This window comes from Agelaius tricolor, unplaced genomic scaffold (assembly GCF_023055355.1).
Source record: "Agelaius tricolor isolate 1412-34295 unplaced genomic scaffold, bAgeTri1.0.p SCAF_5, whole genome shotgun sequence".
Taxonomy (NCBI): Eukaryota; Metazoa; Chordata; class Aves; order Passeriformes; family Icteridae; genus Agelaius; species Agelaius tricolor.
In genome coordinates, this window is record NW_027269265.1 from 38962492 (window position 1) to 38990111 (window position 27620).

Sequence of the window (27620 nt, forward strand, 5' to 3'; positions counted from 1 at the left end):
CGCACCAAAGCTAATAGTAGCTACTGTGGGGCAAATAGGCTCAAGGCCTTATCTGAACTGCAAGAGCTCTGCTCTCCAAATACTGGACCACATATCAAACAAAATGTCTTGGCTCTCAGTTTCACATCCCATTAAGTAAAAACATCCTGAAGAGATGTCATTTGCTTTTTCTTCACACCAGTTTGCTAAAAGGGATGGTTAAACATTGCTCCCATGTTTAACCATCATGTGAGATATTAACACAGTATCTTATGAAGGATTCTAATGAGTTTTTAGTTTCCTCTAAGCTGTGTCTTAGCAGACTTCAAGCAGACACAGCTGAATTGGTCAACACAGAAATATATTTAAGTCTTACAACAAACTATTCCTGTGCACCTCTCTGCAAATCTTCATGCCATCTGCACCCCCAAGGTTGTGCTGCATTTACCAGTGATGTTGGATACAGCTCTCTTTACAGTACCCTACATAAGAAGTGTTTACCAACATGGGTTTTGGATATTATCTGTTTCCTAAAAACATCTGACAGAATCTGCCAATACACAGAATATATAAACTACTAGGTCTCAATGAGACAATAATGCTCCACTCTATTAAAAGGAGGAATTTCCCATTTCAGTCAAACAAGCATTCTGTTTCCATGTCCTTTTCCTGGTATCAACAAGTGCCTGCAGTCTGTGACTTTGCATGGCCTTTCAAAAGGCCAAAAAACATTTATGTGGCTTGACTTCTGCCAAGAGTGAAAAATTTCTGTGGGCAGTAATTGGACATATTATTTGCAGTTCTACTTGGAGTCATCAGAAGATCACCCTGTTGACCTGAAGATGTCGAATCTTTCTTTTAAGAAGACCCAAGGGACCATACCAACACATTCTTCAACAACACAGCAAGAGGCCGGTACTTTCTTGTATGCTACTCTTGTTCTCAGAAATATGTTAGTTCATATGAACTCTTTCACTGGAGGTAATGTGTTGCAGTAAGCCATCTCCTCATATTCTCCTAACCCATTTATTTTCACATTACCAAGGTTTCTGATAAAACTAACTTGTGCCACAGTGAAAGAGATGTGCAGGGTATTTGCTTTCAGGATTAAAGCTTGGTTGCTTATGGCTGCAGGAGCTTGCACAGCTCACCCAGAGAGTCAGTGAGTGACCTTTGCAGACAATGCTGGATACATTTTACTGACACTTGTATGAAGCTCAGAATGCAACAGCACTCAGGAAAACTGTGCATCTTTTTACCGTGCATTGTACTCATTAAGAGTTAATATGCTAGAACAAAAAAAAGCTTGGCTTTGTGCTAAAACTCTGCAAGTCTTTCTGTTTCAGGCCCTTCTTCCTGTGGTATTTGGAATACTCCATCTGTTTACGATGGAAATGTACAAATACTCTGTTCCGTCCAGGCTATTGACCGACCACTTAATCAGAATGTTTCCCAAATAGCAGCAGTCTTGTCAAGAACCAATTCTGCATCTCCACAGCCTGAATTTTTCCACATTCAAAGCAAGTGCAGCACTTGAGATGAGGATTGGTTAAGTCACCTTATCCCCACAAATGGTATGATTTGCTCTTCAGCTTCATGTCAATCAAATTTTTCCATCACCTACCTCACTTTTTGTATCCTCAGCTCTAAAGCTACTTTCAAGGTTTCACTTTAATTTGGATTCCAGTAATCATGTTTGGCTGATATTTCCAAGTTATCTTCCTCTGGGTAGAATGAAAAACACTAAACATTGCAAGGGCATCAGCATTTGTGAATGCTAGAAATAAAACTACCTTCTGGCTGCCTTTCTCACTAGTACCCACTGCTATCAGATCCAGGGCAATATGATCCTTACTCTTTACATGTTTCTAAGGACCTTCAGCTCCATACAAGAATCTAATTTCATGTTCTTTTAAGTCCTTTAATGTCCGTATATGCTGGGAAGCACGTGGAATTCAAAAATCACCCTAAACCAAATGGCTTGAAAACAGGCATGCTTTATTTAGAAACAAATTCCACCTATGTTTTCAAAACAGGCTACAAAACCTATCCTTATTCCACATTTGGAGTCCTGTCTCCAAGCTTTCTATCTCTGAAACTCAAATTGCAGACAATTGCCAGCATCACTGCTATCTGTACCACCCCCAAACTAGATATCTGCTAAAAGCAATTCCTTCCCTGTTCTCTCCAGCTACAGATACATTTCAGAGATTTGCAAAAAAATCCCCCAAGAACACAAGCAACAAACACTTGATGTTCATGCATACCCCTCCTGTTAAAAGTCAACACTACTAGAAAGATTTTGTTTTTCAGACTGAAGTTTAAAAATTGTTCTTTAGCAGAGCGAGGTTTCCATGTGAAATGCTAATCAGACCAATCTGCAGGGAGTGAGCAGAAAAAGCATAAACTTCTACCTCACAACTACCACATTTGATGATAATTCATGACTTTATTTCTGAACAAAATTCATAACTGTCAAATCACAACAGCCCTGACCTGTTGTGAACTCTACCCAATCTCTCTGAAATACTGGCAGCAAGATGCAAACAGACAATGTACTCTTGTACAACCAAGGTGCTCCTTAGTACAATCCAAAATAGCTGAAGTTCTCAGAAAATTGCATCAACAGCCAGTGAATTTCTAGTACAATTAAATGTATTAAAGTTTCATGTAATAAAATTAATTAACTGCATCTTCAAACCTCTCTTTTAACAGCAAGATGGAAGAAACTCTCCAAGCAATAGAAATCTGCATTCCATTGACTGCTAGTTAAGGATGTGGAAGAAGGTTAATCTGAATCAGAAATAATCAGAAATAATCATTGCACTGGTCAGCAGTGGCTTGAAGGCCATGTTGCCAAGCCTTGCTCTTACAGTTCATTGACTGCAAATCCAAAGCCAAGAGAGAGGCAGGGAGGAAGGCAGGCAGGCAGGAAGGCAGAAGAACTGTCAAACAACTTATGAGAATTCTCAAAGAATGTAATGTTGCATTTCTTTTGGGAGTTTTGGAGTAGGGTATAATTAAAATATCCACAAAATATTGCTTCAAACATGGCTCTGACTCATTTTTAATTAAGAGTTTGAGTAACAAGTGCTTTGTATTACAAGCTGTTGGCAGAGAGGCAACAAAAATGCTTTCTGATTCTCTCTAAGGTGCATATTAAATTAGATATTAAAGAATACTGTTTCACCAGGTTTCCTAAACCTTTTTGTTCTGCATGCTGGAAAAGCTATAAACAGATTTTTACTCAACTGAATATGAATATATCAGCTGTGGTAAGGACAGTGTGCTAGGAATATGATGAAGTTTGCTACTTAAAACTCTATTTTCATTTTGCATGCCTTGAAAAGTATTACAAACTTATGAAGGAGTCTTACTGCAAAACTCAAGGCAGAAGAAATACCTGTGGTGGATGCACTAATTTTTACAACTAGACAGAGGAGCAGTATTAACAAAATGGACAGCTGTATGCTTTCTAAGCTTGGTTTTGTGGACTGCACAAAGACAACCAGCAGCACACCAAAATGTTGAAATAATATTCAACATCACTCAAGAGGAAACTTCTTTAACCAAATTAATTCAAACTGATCTAGCTGTGACCCTGTCACACATGCATAAAGCTCCAAGTCCAAAGCTGTCAGAAATAAGATATTTTTAACATCTTTAAACATTATTTGGAATAGGGGAAAACAGCAAAATAGTTAGCAAATCCTGCTAGACTGGATGGATTTCAAAACGTGGGGGAAAGGTTTTGGAAGCTATAAATACATGTGCAAGAAAGATGAAAAAAAGCAACCTTTAGAATACATGCAATCCATCTGGAGAAAAAAAATCCAGAACTACAGCAGATGAGAAAGACAGAAGTGCAATGATGTGGAGCAAGTCTGAGAAGCAAGAGTGGGAAAAAATGGTACAAAATTTTCAGTGCACCAAAACAGCCCCCCCCCCCCGAAAACTAATCCACCCCTCAATGGTTTCTGACTGCATAAATAAAGGCTGCTATCCAAATAACTACCCTCTGTGGGCTTCTGGTAAAACTGTGCTTATCACATTAAGTACATTTAAACACATCCCAGAACAAGGGAAAAAAAAAAGAAAGAAAAAAAAGAAAATAAAGGTTTTTTGGAGAGAGTTCAAAAGAAAAAAAAAGAAAGTTGGAAGATTAAATTACAAGAGAAGATTAAAGAATACAAAGCATTACTTCACTAAATGGTGACTAAGAGTAGGGGTATAAGCATTTGAAGACATGGAGATGAAGAAATATAAATGAAACATTTAGACAGTGAGCTTGCTGATTTAGCTGGCTACAGAAAAATGTCTCCAAAAGACAAGGGCTAGAAGCCATAGCAACTGGAGCTTAGAGCACATGTAAAGGAGAGATGAGAGGAAGATGTGATTTTTTGCTAATCGGACTTCTCTGTCTTATGATATGGTAAAAAGACTGTAGGAAGGGCTACTCTAGTTTCTGGCAGAAAAAAATAGGCATTTCACTAGGATATTAAAATAGATGAAAAAGAAACAGTACTAGGGCAAACTAGAATTTTCAAATGATCTTACAGGATAGTGTTTCCATGTACTTTGTGATCTTCTATCCACACAGCTTTTACCAACTTTATCTGTAAACCAAATTGTACTTTTTTTCTTAAATACATTTTAATTTCTGCCTCTTACTTTGAGAGGCTTGTACCAGAATGGTAGCTCAGAACCACGTCTGAAAAAGTGCTGAGTGGTGCACCAAAGGATACCTTCATCATTTATCTTCCCTTGCCTTATAATATGGAGCAGATGATGACAACAAACAAGAGTTTCAGATCAGGTGAATCAAGGAATTTCACCCAGCGACAAGTCTGCCCCCAGTGTCAGGTCACTAGACAAATGCCTCACTGCAACCCTTGTACACTGAGAAAACATTGTATGGCCAAAAGTAATAATAATTAGAGAGGCCTTTAAGAAAAAACGAAAAATATTTTAGAAAAGAAAACAAGAGGAAAAAAGATTTCTCACGGAACGAGTTCCACAATGGTAGTTATCCCTCAAAATGAAAATTGTGAAGATTTGTTTTTCATCTCCTAAAACAAGTCACCTGAATACATGGTCTAGAACTTCAATCCAACCCAAATTTCACCTTTAGAAATTACTTAGTTCTGACTCCTTAACTCTCTTTGTGCATTATGAACTAGACACAGCTTTTATTACCTAGAACTATCACTGAACAGCTGTTGTGCTTCACTCATTAAGAAAGTAAGACACACATGTTCTCAACTCTGGCATTTAGTGAAAAGATGAAGGTTTTCCCTCAGGTACTAAATGAATCAAAGTGGATCACAGTTCAGCTGCCACACAAAGCAGAACATAAAGATAATTCCATTGCCAAATATCCTTATCATATGCATTAAGAACTAACTTATAAATAGCCAGCACAGCCTGTTTAGGAAAAGCATGGTCAACTTCAGTTTGCAGGTAGGATATGAAGCTTGGCCCCTACCCTTCCTGAAACTGTTGATGGCTGCTGTCCTAGAGGTCACTTGCTTTTAGGAATGATAGAAAATGATCCTGAAGCCTCAGCTGATATGCTGCTTCAGCAAAATCAACTGTAGTACCACAAGCAAGATGCATATCACCTGAAAAGGTACAAAATACCTACTAGGTACTCTGAATGATGTCTAGCCCTAGGAATGTATTACAACACAGAATGTATTTGATCATCATCATATTTGAAACGAGAGAAAAGTTTCACAGTTCTGTTGTATTTACATTCTCCTGCCATGTTTGCATACATCTGCAATAAATTCCTTTGTGTGTTTATTATTCAGTGGTTCTGGAGCGTTCTCTGTTGTCAGAACCCAACAACTAACTACTAGGCTGAAGCCAAACACACACAAGCAGGATACACATATACTCACCCTCATAGAGGTTTCTCCACCATGGGGCTGTTGCAGCCTGAAAACTTGAGCAACCATGTGTTCTGTAGTGGGATGCAACAGGATACGTCGGGAAGCCAGTCCCACCATAACATATCTGCCCATTGGAGACAGGCTCACAGAAATGGCATTAGGTCCTGTGAAGAGAAGAGGGGTTATTTCTCTCATGGGTTGACATCCTGCCCCTTGTTTTATCCTCACAGCTTTTTCAGTCACATAATGTATGCCATATTAATCTCATTCTTACAAGGCGTAGAGAATAGGGAGACCGGCACAAGTTACAGATTTTGTAAGACATTTCCTTGTTGTAGCTGTTCTGTCACTAAGACAATGAAGTCCTTTAAGGAATTAAAAACTATTCTTCAGCAGCTCCCCCATACCAGCACTGTACTTGTCCAGACGATACCACAAGCCTCTCTCCAGCAGTACTGTCTGTGGCTGGCTAGATGGCCAATCAAATGTTTCCTGCTGCTACAATTACTGATGCTCAAGCTATTGCATCTTACTGATGGCTGAAGTTCTGAGGTTGTCACACCCTCACCCACCCTGACTTCTTGCTGTATGCTTACCAAATCGCTTTGTGTATAGCATCTCGCCCAAGTTGTGGGGTGCCAGAGAATATACAGCCAGTATTCCTTCATCAGGGAAGCCTCTCTGACTGCTGGGAATGAAGGCTGCCAGCAGCTGCCCATCAGCAGAGATATCACAGCTAGCATCATTGTAAATCTTGCAGTTTTGGACAAGCACATTCACAGAGGCTGCAAAGAAAGAAATGAATAGTGATTATAGTACTAAAGTTGAACAGAATACAGTAAGATGTAAACTTAATGTTGGACAATGGACAGTACACGCAAAAGGCACTCAAGACATTGAGCTTCCTCCAGAAGTTTATGAAATGTTAATACCCTGATTAATGTATAACTTGCTCCAAAACGGAGATAAGACACTGCAACGAGCCCAGGAAATTAAATTTATTCACCTCCTGAAGCCTTCAGCCAAGAAATAATAGCAATTGCACTTTATCAAACACTGCCCTTTGTTAAGCATAACAGCATCCTTTGCAAAGGACAGCACAGTTTAAACAAGTCTCAAATCATGACACTGACAAACTCCAGCAGCACTCTCATTAGAAACAGTATGTCTTAATTCATTTCCCCTTCTCTCGTGGAGCGCCTAGTTCCCGCTCTTCTCATCTTCAATAAACAGGAGATGAGTGAAAAACTCCTCCCTGCAGATACAGACATTCATTTCTTACAGCTGATTTCCATACTCATCTTGGATAAAGTCAGTGAGAAAGGGCAGAGACTTCTCCAGCCAGTCCTCCATTTAATTATTCCAGTATCTGAGACACTCATGCATATCAGTGAAGTAACTGTACAGCAGACTAGTGAGCAGCAATCCACAAAACAATATTTTATTTTAATCCCTGCTGGTAAGTTGCTGGGTGACCTCATCCAAGTGTTTCCCCTTCATACCTCGCATATGAAAACTACAAGCTCTAGTACAATGAGGTTCCAAGGCCTCTAGGTACCATCTACACCAACAGTTCAGTGGCACCTTGTTAAGACATGGCTGGAGTGATGTCTACTCGACCAGCCTAACCTAACTGCAGTTCAGTTTGTCAGGAGGTTTGAAGCTGAACCTGCATATACTATCTTTGTGATAGGGAAATTTCAGGTTCTAGTATTTTCAAACTCAAGAGTATAGAGATATTAAAAAATACTAGAAATAAGGCCCACGTTTGCAATATAGAAAGTTTGCCTGGTAGAAGATGGAACATCCTGTCTCACATGTTTGAAGCTACAGCACCATGTAGAACACTGTTGATTTCTACAGTCCAGAAATGATCTTCAGATGAAAAAAACATCAGACAGACTATTCTTAACCCAGAAGAGGCCTTAATATGTTCAGCTACAATTGCAAGCAAGTTTATGAAGGTATTTCTTAGTCTAGATTCCTTACTAGTTTAGCAAGGAATAGTACCAATGGCACCAACAGTACCATTCTTGTACTAACAGTACAAGAATGCTTTGTGCATATTTCTGAAAGCCCAAACTTGTAAATAAAATTAAGGCTGTAACTCAATATTTCAACAAATCCTACCCCTTGTTCCCAGCACCTGTGTAGAAGAAAGCTGCATCAGGGAACTGCTATGAGAAATTACTGATTTTTGTCTAGGTCATTTTTTTAACCAGAACAGTTTCCCAACCCAGTACACCCCATGGCTGCATAGTTGCTTGCAGCAGCAGAAAAAATACTCATGAGAGGGAAGCAGACAGGACTGCCCTTCATACAGCATTGCTGATTTAAAGTATTCACTGAACCTCATCTTTAATTCTTCTGGTCTCAAAGACCTTTCTCCTCGGAACTTCTTTCCCCTGTGGCTGAGTATCAACTTCTATCTACTGTTCCATTTAGGAAACTCTGATGAAAAAGAAGATGAGGATTAAAAGTGGACTATGCAATTACATTCTGTACTAAACCACCTACACCTGTACCCTAAATTTATTCCACCAATTTTTCAGTCTTGAAGCTGCTAAAAACAGTAATTTTCAGCCTAGTATAAACAGAAAGGTGCTGAACAGAAAAAGGTAAATAATTCTAATCACTATCAAGGCTGCAATACCAGTACATGAAATATACATGGCCCTTAAAGAACAGATGGTTCAAAAGATGACAAAATTCCTGAGTGCTTAGTCTGAAGATAGTTGAACAGAAAGACAAGAGAATTAAGATTAAAGACTATACTGCTTAATTTTAAACAAAGGATAGAATTAAAATGCATCATTTTAAAAAGAATCTAGGCTTTATTTAAATACTCATTATGTCACCACGAGAGAAGATGGGCATCAACACAAGAACTGCAGTATGTGCTGTGAACCAGCTAAAGGATACATGACAACAGCTTGTACCATTGCAATCCCAGTCAGACTGGGAGGATTCCTGCTGAGTGACTCATTCCAAAACCAGTCCTATTTGTACTCTAGGAGCTCTAGGTTTTGTTGACATTTATATACTTCTGCTTCACCCAGGAACTTGAAAACATGAGAGAATTAACTTTAGTTATTGTAGCAAAAACGGAGCCATTACCCAGTGCAACAGTGAAAGTGACAGCATCCTAAACTGCACTAGGGAGCACAATTCCAGAAGAAATACCAGTGCTGGTACACAGCCTTGTGCTGAGACCACACACAGGACCCCTGGGCACAGTTTGGGCCAGCCATGTTCAAGAGCGATTAAACCCTAACTGATAACATGTCCAGCAAAGAAGATGACTGGGGAAAATGAAACATTCATTTTATGTTCAAACAAACACAAAACACCAACACCACCCCTCCCAAATAAAGGGAGGGGAGGAAATAGAATTGTGTACTGTATTTTCAAAAACTACAGAAAGTAAGTGCCAGAAAAACATCAGTTTTCTACAAATAATGTTGAAAACTGATCACTACTCAGGTAAGTGGGTAAAAAAAAAAGCATTGAGTTTGGAGATCAAAAGGTTTCAACAAAAATAGCAAGATTCCAGAACAGTCTTTTCAATAGACATTAAAGGATCAAAGAATTTAACCAGTAAGAAGACAGAATTTTAGGAACTACAGTATGTGATTCTCTAAGGCAACAGTGAGCTACTCTCCTTGGATAAGGGGTCCTTTCTCATCAATTCCTTTGTAGTGGAACTCTAATCAGCAGTGTTGTAAAAAATTGGGAGGAAAAAATGGGGGAATGGGAACCAACTAAAAAGTAAGTATTGGGACTCTCACAGCCACAAGACTTTACTTAAAAGAGAGCCAAGCAAAAAGACAACAAACAGAGCAAAAAAACCATAGCACACATGCACAGCATTTGCTAAAAATACATCTATGAAACATTCCCACCACCAACCCCGCAAAAAACTTTGATTATTGGGAAAAAAAACCCAACATAGTCCAGTCCATTTTTGGGGGTCTAAGAACTGTTCTTATTCCTATTCTGCAAGATACAAAAGTTTGTCCTGCACCTCTGGGGTCTGGCTGCATTTTCCATGAGATAGCCAAGGCTTCTCAATATTCTTAATTACTGTCATTTGATGCTCAATATTAGAAGTCACAAGGACATAGACTTACTTCCTCAGAGCACAGGTATGGGTGTAATTTATCATAGGATAGTTTGAGTTGGAAAGGACCTTTAAAATTACATCATTTCAACCCTCCTGCCGTGGGCAGGGACATCTTTGATGACATCAAGCCACTCAGGGTCCCATCACACATTGCCTTGAACATTTCCAGGGATGGGGCATCCACCACTTCTCTGGGCAACTTCTTTCAGTGTCTCACCACCCTCCAAGCAAAGAATTTTCTCCTAATACCCAACCTAACTCTTCCCTCTTTTAGTTAAAATCATTCTCCCTTGTCCCATCATTATCTGCTCAAACAAAAAGTCTCTCTCCACTTTTTTTTTCCTAATATCCATTGAAGTACCAAAAAGCTGCCTTCTCTTCTCCAGGTTAAACAAAACCAGCTCTCTCAGCCTGTCTTCATAGTAGAGGTTCTGCAGCCCTCTGATCATCTTCGTGGCCCTCCTGTGGATTTGCTCCAGCATGTCCAGGGACAGATCCTAAACAGGACCTATTTAGCCCAGGGACCATTCTGTACTAATGAACTCCTGCTTTTCAGAGGTACAGGAAGTTCTAGAGAGGAAAGATACTGATTTCTCTGTAACTACTGAAAAATCACAGTCTAGAGAATCCAGCTCTTCTCAGCTGTTCTTCTCAGCTTTTGAAGTTGCTTTTGTTTTTTAATCCAATGCAAACTTGGACATTCCTAAAATAAAATTCCACACTTTTATTTTTGCAAGTTAAGTAATGTTTATATTCTGTACCATTTACTGATTTGGAGATATTGCCACGTTTTGCATATATCCTCACAGTTCCATGGCCATTCCTTTCATTTCCAGGTCTCTAATTCTCTTCCTCATTTAGCATTTACTGTACGTCTTTTTACAACAATGTTGGGTTTGGATCAGCAGTCACCCAGAGTCAATAACATAGCACATGTTCACTCATTTTCTATCAAAAGGATTTTCCCCACACACCTGCTCCTTTTCCAGCACAGCAAAGAGGTTTTTGGTGAGCAGTCCACAATGAAGACCAACATGAATGGATATCATCCTGTTTTTAAATTTTGTTGCATATGTTGAATGTCTCTTAGCAAAACATAATACGTGAGCCCTCCTGCCAAAAGAGAACTATCTTTCCACCTTGATGTGTGCTGGGAACATTCAACATTACAGATGCGAGTTGTGCTTAGCAGAAAAGAGTGCTATTTATTTCAGTCTTTCATCACCTGATTCACACTGGCATTATTGTTCTCTGCTTTGCCCTCATTTGTGAAGGATGAGGATTCAGGTAGCACCTCCATCTGGAACCAAGAGAGCCTACTGCGCAAGCAGAAAATGTCTAAATGTGACAGGTGGAAATCTCAGCAAGGTTTCATTTTAAAGACAGCTTTTACAAGGTTCTCAAGAGATGAGAAAGACAAACATACCCATGCATTCGACACAGCCAGAGGCTATTTGATTTCTTTGAGCTTGCAGCCTGATCTATGAAGGTGAAGCCAAATAGGAAGATTTTAGGGGGAAAATTATTGCTATTTTTGGAAAACTACTGCAAGAAGACTGCCCTTTCATCTCCTGTTTTCTTTTGTTGTTAATGCAACCACAGAACTGACAAAACAGATCAAAAGAAACATCAGAGAACAAATTAATCAAGCTGTTGTGCCAACTTGGACATTAATTATGCTTGAAGCTGGGGAAGGCCTGGAATGCCAGCAGCAGTAGCACTGTTTGCCAAAGGAAAACTGTGCTGGACACACCATCCACTCCTAGCCACTCTTAGAGATAGCTCCCAACTCTCCTAACAGCTGCTCCTATTTCAAATTTTGTTTAATATTTCTTTTTTCTTCTACCAAGCTACCCTGCATTCCACTGTGGATCAGTAACTATTGATCAAATCACCTTCTTCAAGACCCAAGCAGTGTTAGAACAGGATGAACTCCGGATTCCTAAACGAGACCAGTTCAACACCAGAAACTGGCAAGAAACTGAAATTATGAGCAGTGAGTAGCATGGGAGAAACTACATTAAAAATATAAACAAGAGAGAAAGCCTTCAAATATTTTATTATGAAAAGCCTATATTCTACACTGTTTTCAATACTTAGTTGCAGGAATTTTAAGGATATGCAACACTCACTAGAAGAATATTAAATAAATGCAGAAATAGCAGTGTCTCTGCTGTCAAATAAATTCTCCACCCCAATGCTGATATGACTGACAATTTCAATATAAGACCGGGTCATGTTTATTTCAGAGCTATTAAAAGCAAAACTGGCAAAAGGAGAGAAGAAATCTGAAGCAATCTTTGTGCATTTTGCAATTAACAGAGAAAGACAGGGCTGATACTAAAATCCCACAGGTCCCTGCACAGCCATTTTTCCAGGACTGCCAGGATCTGCTTTTGTGTGCTCTTGCTGGACTGAGCCTCAGGGAGGTTGCTGCTGCAGAGGCACATCCTGAGCCCAAGGCTTCCAAGGGTGCTGGGGCCCAGACAGTGAGATCACAGGACTGCACTAATCTCACTGCTGTCACCTACTCAGATGCATCCGCTTCAGTGGAAAACATCCTACTTCCAAGCTATCTTTTCTTTGTTTAATTGTTACAGGAAGAAGAGCTGCTCAGAGATGGAGGCTGGCCACAGAGTCATTGCTTTGATGGAGAGAGGAGCTGGCAGGCAGTCCCAAACTTCAGCTGCATCATTTCATCTGCCTGAACTCCAAACCAGTTGTGGCTTAAGCCAGTCCCAGAAGGTACAATAGACCTCTCTGTGTAAGCAGATTATCTCACAGGACCACCTCTGAATTATAGGAAACAATGGGAGGAAAAAGAGGAGCTACTGAAGTCACATACCTTACTGAGAAAATAGTTTATTTCCAATATCATGAAGAATCACAAAAAACTCATCCAATTCACTGCTCCTCATTTGAGAATATGAGAATCCCAAACATTCTGAGTTGGAAGGGACCCACAAGGATCATCAAGCCCAACTATGAAGTGAATGGCCCATATGGGGATTGAACCCACAACACTAATGTTCTCAGCACCATGCTCTCCTATCTCTAAGTCGTGCACCTTGGCAAACTTGCAGCTTGCCTTTGTTCTGTGCCTAGGAAAGCTTGGCAAATACCTGGCTTAGTGTAAACACAGCTGCTACATCTTCATACATCCCTACTACACCCTGGCAGAAGGAGATAAGGTTAACAGACTAGAAATGCCAGGATTGCACTCGGCATATAAAAGAAGAGTAAAAATGAATATTTCCAAATGGTCATAAGACAAAATGGACAAGCCAAAAACAATGAAGCACAGCATGGGGAGTCGGAAGGGCTGGGGATGGACTTGTAGCTGGAATGTAGCCCACAAGGAGGACACAATGACAATAGAAACCATACCCACTTTCCAGCTAATTGGAAGCTTTTTCAGAATAAAAGCATCCTGGTAGGTGAAAGGGAGAAGATTGAAACACTGATGTATTGAGCAGCAGATGGTTCCTAATTTCTGTGGAATGTTATAAATTATAAACAAACATCTTATGTTGGTATTTTTTTTGGTTTTCTGTTGGTTGTTGTTGTTGTTGTTTCTTTTTAATTAACAGCCTTCTCCTCAGCAGCCAGATGAGGCAAAAAAATAAGCTATGAGCAGCTGAAGCACTTTTCAATCACTCTACACCTCACAGAGAAGTCCCAAAGAATTTAAGTTGCTTCCCCCTCTGACTTCATCTTTATTGTCTTCCAGAGTCTGGCAGGACCTCCAAAAATATTGCCACCATGTGCCAAAATTTGCCTTGAGCACCAACCCTTACAAGAAACCGGGAGGGAATATGGTCCAGATGGGTGATCCACACTGTTCAAAGGGATCTTCCACGCCACAGAACATCACACCCAGCATATAAATTGGGGAAGTCTGCCACAAGGGGCCAATCGCTCTTTGGGAATGGGATGGGCACTGGTCAGTGGGTGGTGAGTTGTGCACCACCCCCTCTTTTCATTACTACTATTGTTATTGTTATTATTAACTTTATTTCAATTATAAACTGGTTTTATTTCAACCCTCGAGTTTTACCTTTTTCTGCTTGCCCTTCCTATCCTGAGGAGGCAGGAAGGAAGTGAGGAAGTGGCTGCATGGGGCTAAACCATGACAGCCAGACTGGGTGAAGCTTTCAACAACCTGATCTATTGAAAGATGTTTCTGTTCACAGAAGGGGAGGTGAATGAGACAATGTTTAAAATTCCATTCCAGACAAAACTGTTCTTTGATTCTGTGATTTTGATTCTCTGCATCTCTCCTACTGCAGTGCCACCATACATTCTCCTTTTGTAGGTTCTTTAAGCAGCAGGACACTACCCCACAGAGATATCTATTGTCAAATATGCAATTTCTGGAAATGCAGAACACACAGATCTGGGACTGAGAGTTCTTCTCAATTAATTTTAGTGACTACCTGTGAAAGCAGAAGTCTTTCTGAAAACAAAATCAATTCCTGTTCTCCCTAAAAAAGTCAATCCCTTAAAGTAGAACCCAGTCTACTTTTGCTGAGAAATCAAGCAGTGAGTTGAATATATGCACAGAGATGGCCTAATCTAAAAATCACTTGCACAAAGGAACATTCATGAATATCTACCTCTTATCTTCATCCCAGGCTGCCACAAACATTTCTGCAGCTGAGCAACAAGCTATATCAGGATCGCATTCTGGGTTAAAAATAGCCTTTCTAGTCAAGTTAGTTTTAGCCCTGAAAATGTCATTCTTTGATCAGCTGACCACAAGTATCAAACATGCTTGTGTCTGCATAAGGAAGTCTTTTCCAATGTGAGAGCTAGCTTATGCCATACAACACATATGAAACTGTGGTCTAATTTTCACAAAATGAATGAGAAAATAAATGAAATCAGCAATATTGCTCAGATATTGCTCAAATATTGCTGATTCAAAAATAGCTTTTACCTGAGAAACAGGACTAATCACTGCTTTTGCAAATGACTAGAAGGTACATCTAGTTCCCTGGGCTTGTAACACTCTGGTAAGCAACAGACTAGGGTCCCGATTCCCAAAATGTACTGCAGCACTTTAACACACACTGATTTGAGTAACTTAGAGTAATCACACACAGTTCATGCACAGGTTCTAATTTAAAGTTATAAAGACAATATTTCTCTAGGAACTTCTTAGTAAGAGAATGAAGACATTGAATACAGTATTCTAAGAGAATGGTACATACCCGTGAAAAGGCTCACAAAAAACAAGCCCTGTTTGCACATGGATTTGCTGGTTGCAGGAATACACAAGGTAGATAGAGTGGAACAGCTCTACAAGCTTTTAGTCAACTTCCTAAAAGGACTAAGCATTTTATAGTTCCCAATGCAACCCGACAGACAAGACCTGCAACATACAGCTGCCTTTGAAAGATCCTAGAGCTTACCCTAGCTCTGGTTAGCACAGACTTAAAATAAGGCACTGGTGTCTTTTCCAACTTACCATTGCTGATTTCAGGCAGATCAAACTTAGTAAAGTCCCACCACTGCAGCCGGTAGGTGGTGTTGGCAATGTTGCTGGCCACAGCTGACTGTCCATCCCCAATTACAGCACCTACAGAAAAGGGGGAAATAATTAGCAATTTAACCTCTACAAGAATAACCTGAAAAAAAAAAAGCTGGGGAGACAAAACCATAGAAAACCTTTCAAAATCCAGTACTCAAAAATCTAGATTCTTAAAGTAACTTTATTTACAGAAATGGCAGCACGTCCTCAATAAGCCACAGAGAACAGGAAATTAACAGGAAAGCATCTCCCTGCAACACATTTCTGAAAGAAAATAAAGTTGATAAGAGATAAGATTTGCCCAGAAACACAAGGCAAAATCCTAATAAATTCATTTGGTGCAAAGGCATTCTACTTATCAACAGTGAAGCTGTATTTTCACAGACCCAAAACTGTCTAGTACAGCTATGAAGGCATATCAGAATACAAACAGAGGAAAAGCACTGCCCTGGGAAATTACACAGATTTGTGGACATAATCACTGCTCCTACTGTAAACTTCACTCAGAAGATAGAGGTTGCTTACAGTATTTGTCACATAGCAAGGGTTGTAACAAAATATGGGCCTGGAAAACCTAGGAGCTGGCCCTTTGCTGCTTTGTGTGGCCCAGCTTACAGCAGGCAAGGGCTGCTCTGACACCATGACCCTCCCTAACTGCCCAAGGATTTGGGCAGCAGCCTAAAATCAGAAGGCTAAGCATAATTCTTCAGAAACTATCATAAAGAACCTATATTTCCCGGCACAAAGAACAGCCATTACTCAAGTCAGCACACATTTGAGAAAGCTGAGACACATCAAATGGGATTCCCAGGGAGACAAACGGAGACAAGAGACAGCTCATCCATGGTAGTACTACAGTCAAAAATGTCATGCTATTTGCAGTCTCTAAGGCCTTCATGGACAGGCAGCCCATGTCCTGCACGCACATCCTGGCAACCAGAGAAATTCAGCGTCATAGAATTTGGTAAGGGAGAGCAAAGCGAGATCACTCCCAAGCACAACTGACTAAAAGCAAAGCCTCCAGTGTCTACACAGTCTGGATTTCAGCATCTCCTCACTCCAGTGGGAAGAATACAGCAAAGTCAGTGCTTTCACTCTGCTAGAAGGGTTGGCTCAGGACATTGCTGCCACAGCAGCAGTAATAGAAGAGACATCACTTAGACAACTCTGTCATACATCTATGCAGAGTTAAGAGCTTGCTAACTGCTACTAAGTTAAACTGGTGTGGAGGAAGTTGGAGAGAGTAGGATGGCTGGATAGTTACTTTTCTTATAAAATACCAAAAGACCACTCAGGCATGAGAGGAAGGGAAGGGAAGGTTCAGAAAAGGAAAAGGAAAAAAAAGAAACCCAAAATGCCTGAACACACAAACACACCAAGACGTTTTTTGCTTTCTCAGTAAAGCAAAGAACAAGGTGGGTAGGGCAAAGTAAGTAAGCAAATTCTAAACTGGTGCTGATAAACAAATACACCAAGAAAGCTGCTTGAGTCCTGATTTTTGCTTCTAGGGAAAGCTCAGAAATATACCAAGAAGAAGACTTCTGAGCAGACAGCTTTACCATGTGCTCTCAACTCTGTCAGGCCTCCAGCAATCAACCAATTACATTGTACATTTGCTCCATCTCTGTACCTGCCTCTGTCAGACATGCATGGATCACTTGGAGAGCAGAATTAAAAACATTTCCATTGCTGTAACATATGCCCAAGGCCTTGTTTTCTATATCCCTCAAAACAAAGGGCTCCTCTGAAGAGAAGATATGCACTGAAGAAAGCAGATTCAATGAATTAATGAAATTACACTTGGCAACCAGAAGTAGGACAATTAAATTTTATGTTGCTTCATCTTTAAAAGTCTCCTCACTGCAAGCCTGGATTTGGTACACAAAGGCAGCTCTTCTGCTGTCTTGCCTTCAGCCCTCAGGAAGGGAAGATTAAAACAGGTGCTCTACAAATGTGAAGCAGTGGGACTTCCTGCAGGAAAACAGTAACTCACATCACAAGCAAGGTAGTAGCTGCCTTATAGGACTGAGTCAGGCAGGGAAAACACGCTGTGAAGACAGGCAACAGAAGTTCTACAGAGGGCACATAATTCCAGAATATTGATCTTATCACGGATGATTGCTACAAAGTTACATCATCTGTTTTGCAATGAGAACAACCTTCATAGGTGTAACAAGCAATATATAAAATGGAGAAGAACTTACCTTAGGAGAACAATCATGCTCTCCCTCTACATCAGAGAAGCTTAGCAAAGTCACCAACTGCTCTACCAACAGTAAATTCATGTGGCTCATACAATTGCTGCACCTTCTGCTAAAAGTACCATAAAAAGCAGCTGGCAAGCAGATTTGATCTTTTTTCTGTAAAATTTCTCATCTTTTCATCCCTTTCCCTGTAAGGTGAAGAGGATGCAAGGTTTAAATGAACACCATAACCAGCCTTCAAGTTATGGTGTTCATTTGAACCTTGCACCCTCTTCACTTCCAAAGACAGTCATATCATACGCAGAGAAATTAAAAAAAGCAGTGGAAATGGAAAAAAGCAGTACTGCCCCATCTACAGGACAGCCCCACATAAATTTCAGAGTCAGCACAAGCTATCGAATAATGCTAATGCTTCAGGTAATAGATACCTTTATCAAAAAGATTAGGACACAGGCAAACACAGTTCTTAGTGTGAAAGGTCATGTTCAGAAAAACGTGGTCCATTTCTTGAAGGCTTCAAACCCGTGTAACTAACACTAATCAGAAATCCATGATCTACGTCTTTTATTAAGTAATTATCTCCACTTATACTAATTATGTAATTGAGGAGTGCAATTATTAAATTATATCTATATACATATAACAAAGTGTAATAACAAAGTCCTGCCAGATGCCTCCCAAGTGCACGCATGCACTGTGCTACAGTAAAAATGATTAAAAGCGTATAAACATTTCAGACAATGAATTAAGGGAGGAAAATACCCTGTAGCACAGAAATATGCCATCCTGACCTGTGTTGTCCTCTTTGGCTTATGGGAAACATTTTAGACCACACCTGAAAGACTCAGAAAAGTTAAAATCTTCACTAGAGAGCTTTTGTTCACCGTGCAGCATGAGAACTCATTCTCAGCTGGCTTTGCCCAGTCAGGGTTTCAGTCTGGATGAGAGGAGAAGGTGCTGTTGCTTGTCAAGTATATGTAACCTAGAGGCAAACAACACAGTGTATCTTCTTAAATTTGGGCAGCAACAGATCAGCTCTTACAAGGATCTGTTCTCACCAAGCACCCGACAGTCCTGATTCCTGGGTCTTCCCCTATTTGATGGGATCACAAATGACTGCAGTGGGTACCCAAGGGTCTTGGGCTTGTCATCCTCACGAACAGAACGACCTTTTTCTGCAGAGATGATGTAGATTTCAAAATGCTGAAATCCAAAGCAAGGGCCAATTGAAATGCAGTGAATGTAGGTTTGATTGGCAGCTTTCCTGCGTCTGTCTATCACTGCGTAATAAACACTGGATGATGGCAGAAATGAAGATAAATGCTTTCAGCAGCCCCCCGTTTTCCCTCCACCACCCTGAACTCCATCCACCCCCACTGAGCACATGACAAAAGAGTTTAAAGAGTTGGGGGGGAAGAAAGTCTTAACAAAGACTTAAATAAAAAAATCCTCAAATCTTTTCTTATAGGCCACCTACACGTGACAGATATTTATCCATCAGTCTCAACCTCCTCAGAGGATCCAACATATCTTGGCATATGGAGAAATGAACCTTTGCCAGTCAACTATTGCTCATTTATGAATCAAGCCATGCAAGCCAATGTCTGAGTTCAGACTGAAAGGGAAAAAAGGGGTGCAAAACCAGTTCCCTTGGCACTCCAGCACTCCCTCAGTGAAAAGCAGGCTAACTTCAGACTACTACTATCAAACTTTCAGAAGAACAACTAATACTCTAGAGCTACACAGGCTTTGGGGTACATGTTTTCAAACATGAAACATCTACATAGTATGGGAATTTTTTTTGCATGTATTTAACACAAACCAGAATTCAAATTTCTTTCTAGGCTAGATCCTTTAGCCTTAATTTGTTAGTGTCTGGCAGGTCCCCTTGTAAGAAGAGAAAAATTTATTATAATGCTTACAGATAAGCTTGAGGAAGCTGAAGAAACCCCTTAGCTAATTTGTGACTCAGTTTGAGGGAGTGATTAGTCCCTGGTATAAAATTCCCCCTAGATTAGTACTCGAATCTCAAAGCATGAGTACCTTTGAAAAGTAATTTCTCTTTAGGAAACCATTTGCAACTGTAGCTGATACTGGGTTAATCTATACTTGTAGAAAGGATCTGTCAGAATTGATGGGTTTTACATTTACTTATTCTAGATTTGCTACAATCCAGGCTCCAGGAAGTCCAAAACACAGAACAAATCTATTTGACAAACCAAGGATAAGACTCTCTGCTGCAAGAATACACCAGATTTTCTCAACCAGTTCTGAAACAATTTGAATTCCGGCAAAATGATTACTAAAGTCTAGTGGAGATGCAACAGGTTCTTACACATTTCCAACCCTCAAGTATTTTATGGGACAGCCTAGTTTGGGGGACCACCTTTGAAGACAGTAAATATATTAAATTCTGAATGTGAATTTGACAAGTCCCAGTAAATCTCTGTTCCTCAAAGGCTGTGCCTTTGAAGTGGATGAGCTATCTATCTCAAACTGGGCTAATGCTGTAGAAACAGTATGCAGAGCAACCTGGTATTTTCAACCATTTATTTTGCTTGTTCTTCAATGTACAAGCAAGCTGTAAATAGGAAATGGACAAAACGATTTTCATGAATGGATGCACAATATGCTACTAAGAGTAGTTCAGCATATGCTAAGCACTGAAAGGATCTTAGATTCAACATTAACTGAGAAAGCCTCTAAAAGGTCTATGCTCTCTGAAGGATGAACCTTCAAAAGGCTATTATTTTTTCTTTATTCCAGATGTATAAAATAAGAAGAAATGTAATTTCCCATTCATGTTCATTCCCACTGCAAAATTTCCTTTCAAAAGGGGCAAGGCTTAGCATGCCAAGTTCCATAGACCTATCAGCTATGGGAATTGGAGCAGGGCTCAGCTGTAGGTAAGTGAAGATGACCATCTTAATAGGAGCCAGTCAATTACCCAAGGGGTCCACTTACATTGAGAACAATGCAAACATCATATAGGAGAGGGAATTTTTCAGCCACAAGTTTTAGACTTCAAAAGGAAATCAGTTAATTTGCAACAAGCACAAACAATAAAAGAACAGATGCCTGGCCAAAAGCCTCCACCTCCAAACGAGTCATGATGGCTTCTTGACGTCTTACCTTCCTATATTTTATTTCTTTGTCTGATCATCTAACAATTAATAGAGAAATGTGTCTAGCAAGCATTTGTCTTTGATGGTAGAGTCCAGTTTTCCCTCAGGGAAACTAGAAGACATTAAGATCCTTTTCAAATGCATCCCCTCTTATCTGTATTGCTTGCATCTCATCAAGCAAGCTGGAAATTCTTCTCCTTAAGAGAATTCACACTCTGTTGCTGTTCACTACAGAGATTCCCCACCTCATGTCACCCTGCTACACATGAAAATTGGAAAATCTGACATGTAACAGCATGGACAGTTTCCTGAAAGAGCAAAAGTTGAGCCAATAATATTTGCACAGAATTGAGGATGAGGAAAATTCTATACTCTGTGAAAAATAAATTATCTTATTACAGCCTTTGTGTATACATATTGGAGTAGGCAAATGTCTCTGATTAGGACGGTCTCATCCTACTCAGGGTGACCAATAAAGAACAAGCAGTTTCATTTCCTTGCTGTAGCTACATCAAACCTCTCAGCTTCTGGTAGCAACAGATCGTGGACTTAAGTCTCCCAGCTGACAAGAACTTTCTCCAACTTTCATCCAATATCAGGTATGCACTGCTGAACAGAAAAAACCCCAAACAAACTGTGAGGAATACATGGAATTCCTTCCTTCTATGACCCACATCTCTACCAATCAGCACCCCAATACAGCACTACCACAATAAAAGACTGACAGGATTTAAACAGTATCTGCACACTATCTTTTATCTGCAAGATTCATAATCTCTTATGCCATAGAAGAAAAAAAAAAGGCAAAAAAACCCAACCCCAAAACACAACAAAACAGAGAGAAATACCACCTGAATCATGGGCAGGCCACAGTACACATCATCTTAGTGCTAGAAAGGAGAAGGGATGAATGAGACAAGTGAGATCTTGATTTTGGCAAGAAACAAAGTAAGTGAACAGAAAGTAACAGTTGTATATTGTTAGTGATACATAATTATTTAGCTTATGCACAGTTTGCAAGTTCATTCTTGCAGGGTAGTAAGTACAATTCACAGGCGAACCGAAAATCCTACTTGCAAAATAAGCAGAGCTCTAATCTTAGTGATGCTCTTACATCTGTACAACTCAAACTAAGGTTTTAAATGCTACTTTCTTCTTTATAAGAAAATCCTCTTTAGGTTCAGCTATTTGTGTTCTCATTAGTCATTTATGATGCTTTTACCTGCAGTGGATGGGAAGTTCTTTGGGAAGGCTCCACTACACTATTGCTTTACACCATGTAAGGGCAGGCATGCATACACATTTAAAGGAGCAAAGCACCAGTTGTTTAGGGACCATCATGAAACTCCTAGAACTCTGATGCTGGATACAGTACTGGAATGGCATGTAGAGATACAGGTGCTCCATGAAGCCCTCAAGTTAAAATAAATGTCAAGGATCTAGACAAGTGAAAAGAAATCTTTCTGCAAATTGAGATGCTGTGACATTGAAAGAGTTTTAGCAGGATAATGTTAGGGATATAAAAGAAATACCTATTCCACTTGGCTGAAACAATTTGCAAGCTGTTTGAGAAGTGGGTGGTCAAACAAGCTCTCTTTTTTTTTCATTTAGGCCCCTTGCTGGGAAGGACAGTCAAAGCTGGAGTCTTCCTATCAGCAAACTGCTGGAGCTGCTAAACTTGTTTTGAGATCCCTTCTTTATTTCCATGCGGTAGCGGCATGTGTTAAAAGCATGCCTCACACTACCATATGATTCAGGCAGTAAAACATGTTTCCTTCAGTACAGCCTTTTAGGGAAAAGATTCAAGCACTAAAAATATATTCCAATCTGCATTTCATTTAACTAATGTTTTGGTTTGACCTTTTCTGCATACTTGCAGCCTTTTATGTGTTTTGTCTGTATGCATTTAAGAACCCCTAACATAAAACAATGAGTAAATGGTTGAAGAAAGGGATTTACACTTTCTTCATAATTTCTATTACAAAATTCTCTGAAGTCTTAAGAAATCAGCTGTAAAGCCATCAAGCTACTGCCCAGGAATGAAATCTACTAACTGGAAAATACTGGGAAAATGAAGACAGTCTTTATCTTGTCAGTGTGAGAATAAACAATAATTTGGGTTGCAGGCATTTCTGCATCTAGAGGTCCACATCAATCTACTAAAAAACCAATAAGATAATACATTTGAAATCTGCTCCAAAGCAACTGATTCTGCAAAGGACAAAGGGTTTTGCAAATTAATGAAGGGCAGGGTGGGGAGAGCAGTGAATGAGTCCAAGACATGCTGATAGATGAAAAGGCAGAAGAGAGCTGAACTCTGCAGTCTCTAAAGAAATGTGTATTCACTTCCTTCACCTCTGAACCCATACATGCAGGCATGTTCACACCCCTGCTTCCTTGTCAATTTCCAGAAATAGAAGGCGACTCTCCAAATCAAAATGCCACCTGCCAGAATTCAATGAAATGCCTGGCAATGTGAACTAGGAAGGTCTCAATAGCTAATGTGTGGTCTGTGTGTCTGGGGTTCCTTCCTCTGCAACTCGCGGTGCCTCTGCTCTCTCCCATCACTAAGTCCCTTGCACCATTACCGAGCCTGTCATTAAATGCTTTTGGAAGTCCGCTTTTTAACCTTCACATCTGTGTTTATTCTCTGCATAAAACCAGAGTGGAATCTGTGCCTGGCAGGCATTTCCTTTTGTAAAACTCCTTCTTCTTTCCTTTTCTGACTTTTCAGAGCATGAAATGTGCCTGCTAATCCTAATTGCTGCAGATGGAGAGTCTCACAGAGACCAGACAAAGGGGGCATCCTTCCACCAAGCAGCTGTGAGCAGGCATCAGGCTCTTAAGTTCTCCGGTTTCCAGAGCTCCCATCTCACTTTGTCACATTTCTGAAGAACACAAGGACAAACTTCCACAAGTAGCTATACCAGAAAGGGGGACTTGCCTTCCAAGACTTACCCTCTCCTGCCTAAATGGCCCTCTCAGCCCAAGAGCATACCTGAGCTTATTGTGTGACCTGACTCAGGGTGGGCAGTCCTCAAATACTGCTGCTATATATCAAAGAAAAAAGCAAAATCTCTGTCTTTTAAGGGTCATTTGCCTGTCTATATCCCAACATCAGCTCTCTTACCAAAGAAAAACTTTTTAAGGTCCCACTGGCACATCCACACAGTTGCCCCTTCCATTAGCAGTGTCTTGGCCAGTAACAGAGGCACTGAGAAACTGAATCAGTATGCTATTAAGACATTTTTGCTGCCAACAGCCATTGAACAAGTTGGCCTTTCTAGCTTAGCAGTGTTTGGATTCCAGTGTAGCAACAAAAAACTGCTTCAGAGGGTTGCTGCCACCTAACCAGAATATCCTTACCACCCAAGGCTAGCTAATGCTTGGCCCCTCCACAGTTGCCACATCGCACTATGAGGTCTGCTGCAGTTCACTCATCTAACATAGATGTTAACATGTATCAGATTGATCCAATGTTGCCAAAACTGTTGTATATAATTTAAGAGAATTGAGAGGTTTTGCAATTTCTTGTCATTGAGACTGTGTGCCAAGAGTGTAGCCACCTCTAGCCCATATATTCCACTCAGGTTATACTTTATCTATCAATTCCATAGTTTGTTAGTGTGGCCACAGTTTTAGTTCACACTAAGTAATTCCCCTTCTTCCTAAGAGGCTCAAATAATGTTGTAACAGCACTCCCATCTAACCAATATAGCTACACCAACAGACAGATGTAGAATAGACACAAAAATAACAAGTCAAACTGCTTTCTACAGAAAAGCCTTTTCCATTGTGAGTGTGCATTTTAGCTACATGAAAACCTATTAATCCAAACAAATCAGCAAGCCAAATTCCTGCTACCGCCTCTGCAGCTCTTACTGCAAGAATGTGTGCTTAGCACAACTTGAAATGTGCATGTCTTATACCAAAACACCCATCTGCAGTTGAGAGAAAACCTCAGCAATGTCTTTGTAGAGCACCTGCATGCCTTATCAACCATCACATTGCAAAAATACAAACTTTTACTAATTCAAGAAGCAGTAGGTTCCCTACTGGGAAGGGATTTGAATTCTGCAGGTTTGACTGTGTATCAGTACAACAACAAGCTTCCACACTGGAGCCACTTTTCATTGTGGAAATAGCAGTACATAGTATTAATAGAAGTGCCAAGCACAAAAATGTATTCAAAGGCTTGTACTTGCCAGTGAATGGAAGACTTGCAAAAGTTATTACTATCCTTAAACATATTTCAGGACTGCTGTGTTACAGCACCAGCCCTGTGCACCCCTACTTGTAATGAAAATGCTGTGTCAGTTTAGTGACACAGACTGAATCTGCACAATACAGAGCACTAGCTAAACATGCTCAGTGGTGGATTTTCACAGGAATAATATCCTCTGAGCAGGACACATCGTAAAGTATCGCCAATCTAAAGATCAAGAAGAAAAGGCAGGAAGGAACAAAGTAAGCATACAGACTTGCTGTTAGCTGGGTAAAGCAGTGAACAGACACACAACCTAAGGAAAGCAGAAAATTAGCAAGCTGAGAAAACACAAAATCTAATAGGAGTTTAACTCATGTGAAGGCAGATTAAAATAGATTAAATTTAAAGCATGATGAGATGGAAAGGAGGAAGCCCAGGCTGGAAGAATGTAATAAGAAGACCACAGTATTCCAACTGAAACGGAACAAAGTAAAAGAAACCTACAGCAAATAAAGTACTTCGCTATCACAATGTTCTGAACACTTTCTCATGGAACACCCACTTTGAGGGTGGTTTGGCATGATGTAGATGACAGCAATGGAAACAAGACTCATTCCTTATTGCCACTAGCTTTACTGCATAAAGCAGGTTGCTGCACCCCAGAAAGTGCGCAGGATCTCTGTTTGAAGCCAGTGCAGATACTCAGGCTCAAGGGGTGACCCAGATCCCAGAGTACGCAGAGCAGGACTGACACAGCATGATAGTTCCCAACTCGACAGACCAAGTGTAACAATATGGAAGTAACCATGCAACATTTGGAACAATGACATAGCATAAGGGCTCCCAGAAGTCAGGACTCCACCAAGAAGTTTGGCCAAACTCATAACCTTGCAGTGACTTCTGTAAAATCGGTGCCCCAGCTCAGCTCATCACAGACAGGTCCAACCCACTGCAATTACAAAACTGACTCCAAGATTAAAGGAGACTACCACTGTATTCTATTGTTTTTAAGAAGTGTTAAAAGGCAAACTCAAAGACACATCCAGAAAAACTAAGGCAGCAGAAGTACTTAGACACTCAGCATGCAGGTCTTGCACTGCACAGTGAATGAATATTTAAATGGGTTTTATTTCTTTTTTAGGGCAGACTTGACTTTAATCCATCTTGAATTAGCTCATAATGCTTCCGGAAGGTCCTAAGCAGACCTCCCCAAGATGCTGCTGTACAAAATAACCACCACAGCTACTCCATACAGCATTTACAAACAAAAGTGGAGGGAAATTTCATATGATGAAAATACAGCAATGACAACTGGTTTATAGTAAAATTTTCAATTATACACAATCAAGATTTGGAGTAAGCCTTGCTTTACTGCAGGATAGGGGTCACAAACTAAAAAGGAACTGTGGTGAAATGTTCCAGGATCTCAACCTCACAGCAGCAGTCAGAGGTCCAGCTCCTACCAGATCAAAGAACCAGCAGTGGTACATTCTAGAAGATGATGAACATCCAAGCCAGCCTCTCAGTCCTAGGATTCAGTGTAAAATTACAGTTCCAAATGACAGTTTTATTAGGCCTCACAAGTCATAGGATAGCAGAAGTTAAGCAGTAACTCACTAAAATCACAGGAGTGATTAGGGAGACCGACACCCACCTACAGCTAGTTTATTTGCAAGCAGAGAAGTTATGACAGGGCTTTGCCTTCAGCTTTCCTTGTTTTTTTTGTGTTAACAGACAGACATGTACCCATGAATAAGGTTTTTCTATGGAACCTCATCAGCCAAGCTAGGATAATATAGAAACTCACTCCCCTTGCATACCTTACATACCTTCCACATACAGAATCGAAGAAAGACATCAGCAAAATGCTTTCTCACCTTACTTTTCAAAATCTTTGTAAATCTGTTCATTCCATTTGGCCTATGAGATTTTCCTCCAAACTTTATTATTGAGTCCCTCTCCATCACAACTTAATATCTTCCAACCCTTCTCTTCTATTTCATCTTGTTATGATTTCCAGTCCATAAGCATTGTCAGTTATTTGTCTCCCCTCAGCCTTGTTTCTCCTGTGCCTTCTTTTCCTTCCACTCTGGCAAAGTACTTTTGGATTTCCTTTACACTTTTCAGTGTCCTCATAATGGGGTTGTGGGGATGTATATCTACACATGCTGGGTATTTGCCTCCTTCTCTCCCTACCAGATTTTGAACCTGACCCACCTGTGATACCAGTACCCATTCCTCCATCTATTGCAAGACATCACTAATGAAAACTGCCACCAGACCAATTCCCTCCACTACACTTTTCTACTGTGACACATCGAAGAAGCCTTGAGATCTGACTTGGTTGGTCTGCGGTGAACCAAAAGACAGATCCTCAAACAGCTTCTGTGCGCAGCAACCAGGAGACAGCACATGGATGGGTGCATGCATGCCCACACCATGAATGCTAATACGAACAATTGTTTGAAAGAAGACAAAGTGTTTCTCCAGCTTAACTGAAGCCCACGCCTGCAATCCCAGCTACCTTTGACTCATTCCTCAAACCCTCCCCTCCT

At 40.3% G+C, this 27620-nt stretch overlaps 1 protein-coding gene across 3 annotated transcripts in view; it reads right to left on the reverse strand.

Annotated features, from left to right (window-relative positions):
• Positions 1–27620, reverse strand: part of AMBRA1 (autophagy and beclin 1 regulator 1) — a 127395-nt gene that overhangs the window by 35960 nt on the left and 63815 nt on the right. For all 3 annotated transcript variants that reach the window (XM_071427429.1, XM_071427428.1, XM_071427430.1), the window contains 3 exons: positions 15467–15577; positions 6470–6658; positions 5883–6037 (listed from right to left, as the gene is read on the reverse strand). In XM_071427429.1, the coding sequence (XP_071283530.1) occupies positions 5883–6037; positions 6470–6658; positions 15467–15577 (455 nt within the window). The remainder of the gene's footprint in view (positions 1–5882; positions 6038–6469; positions 6659–15466; positions 15578–27620) is intronic.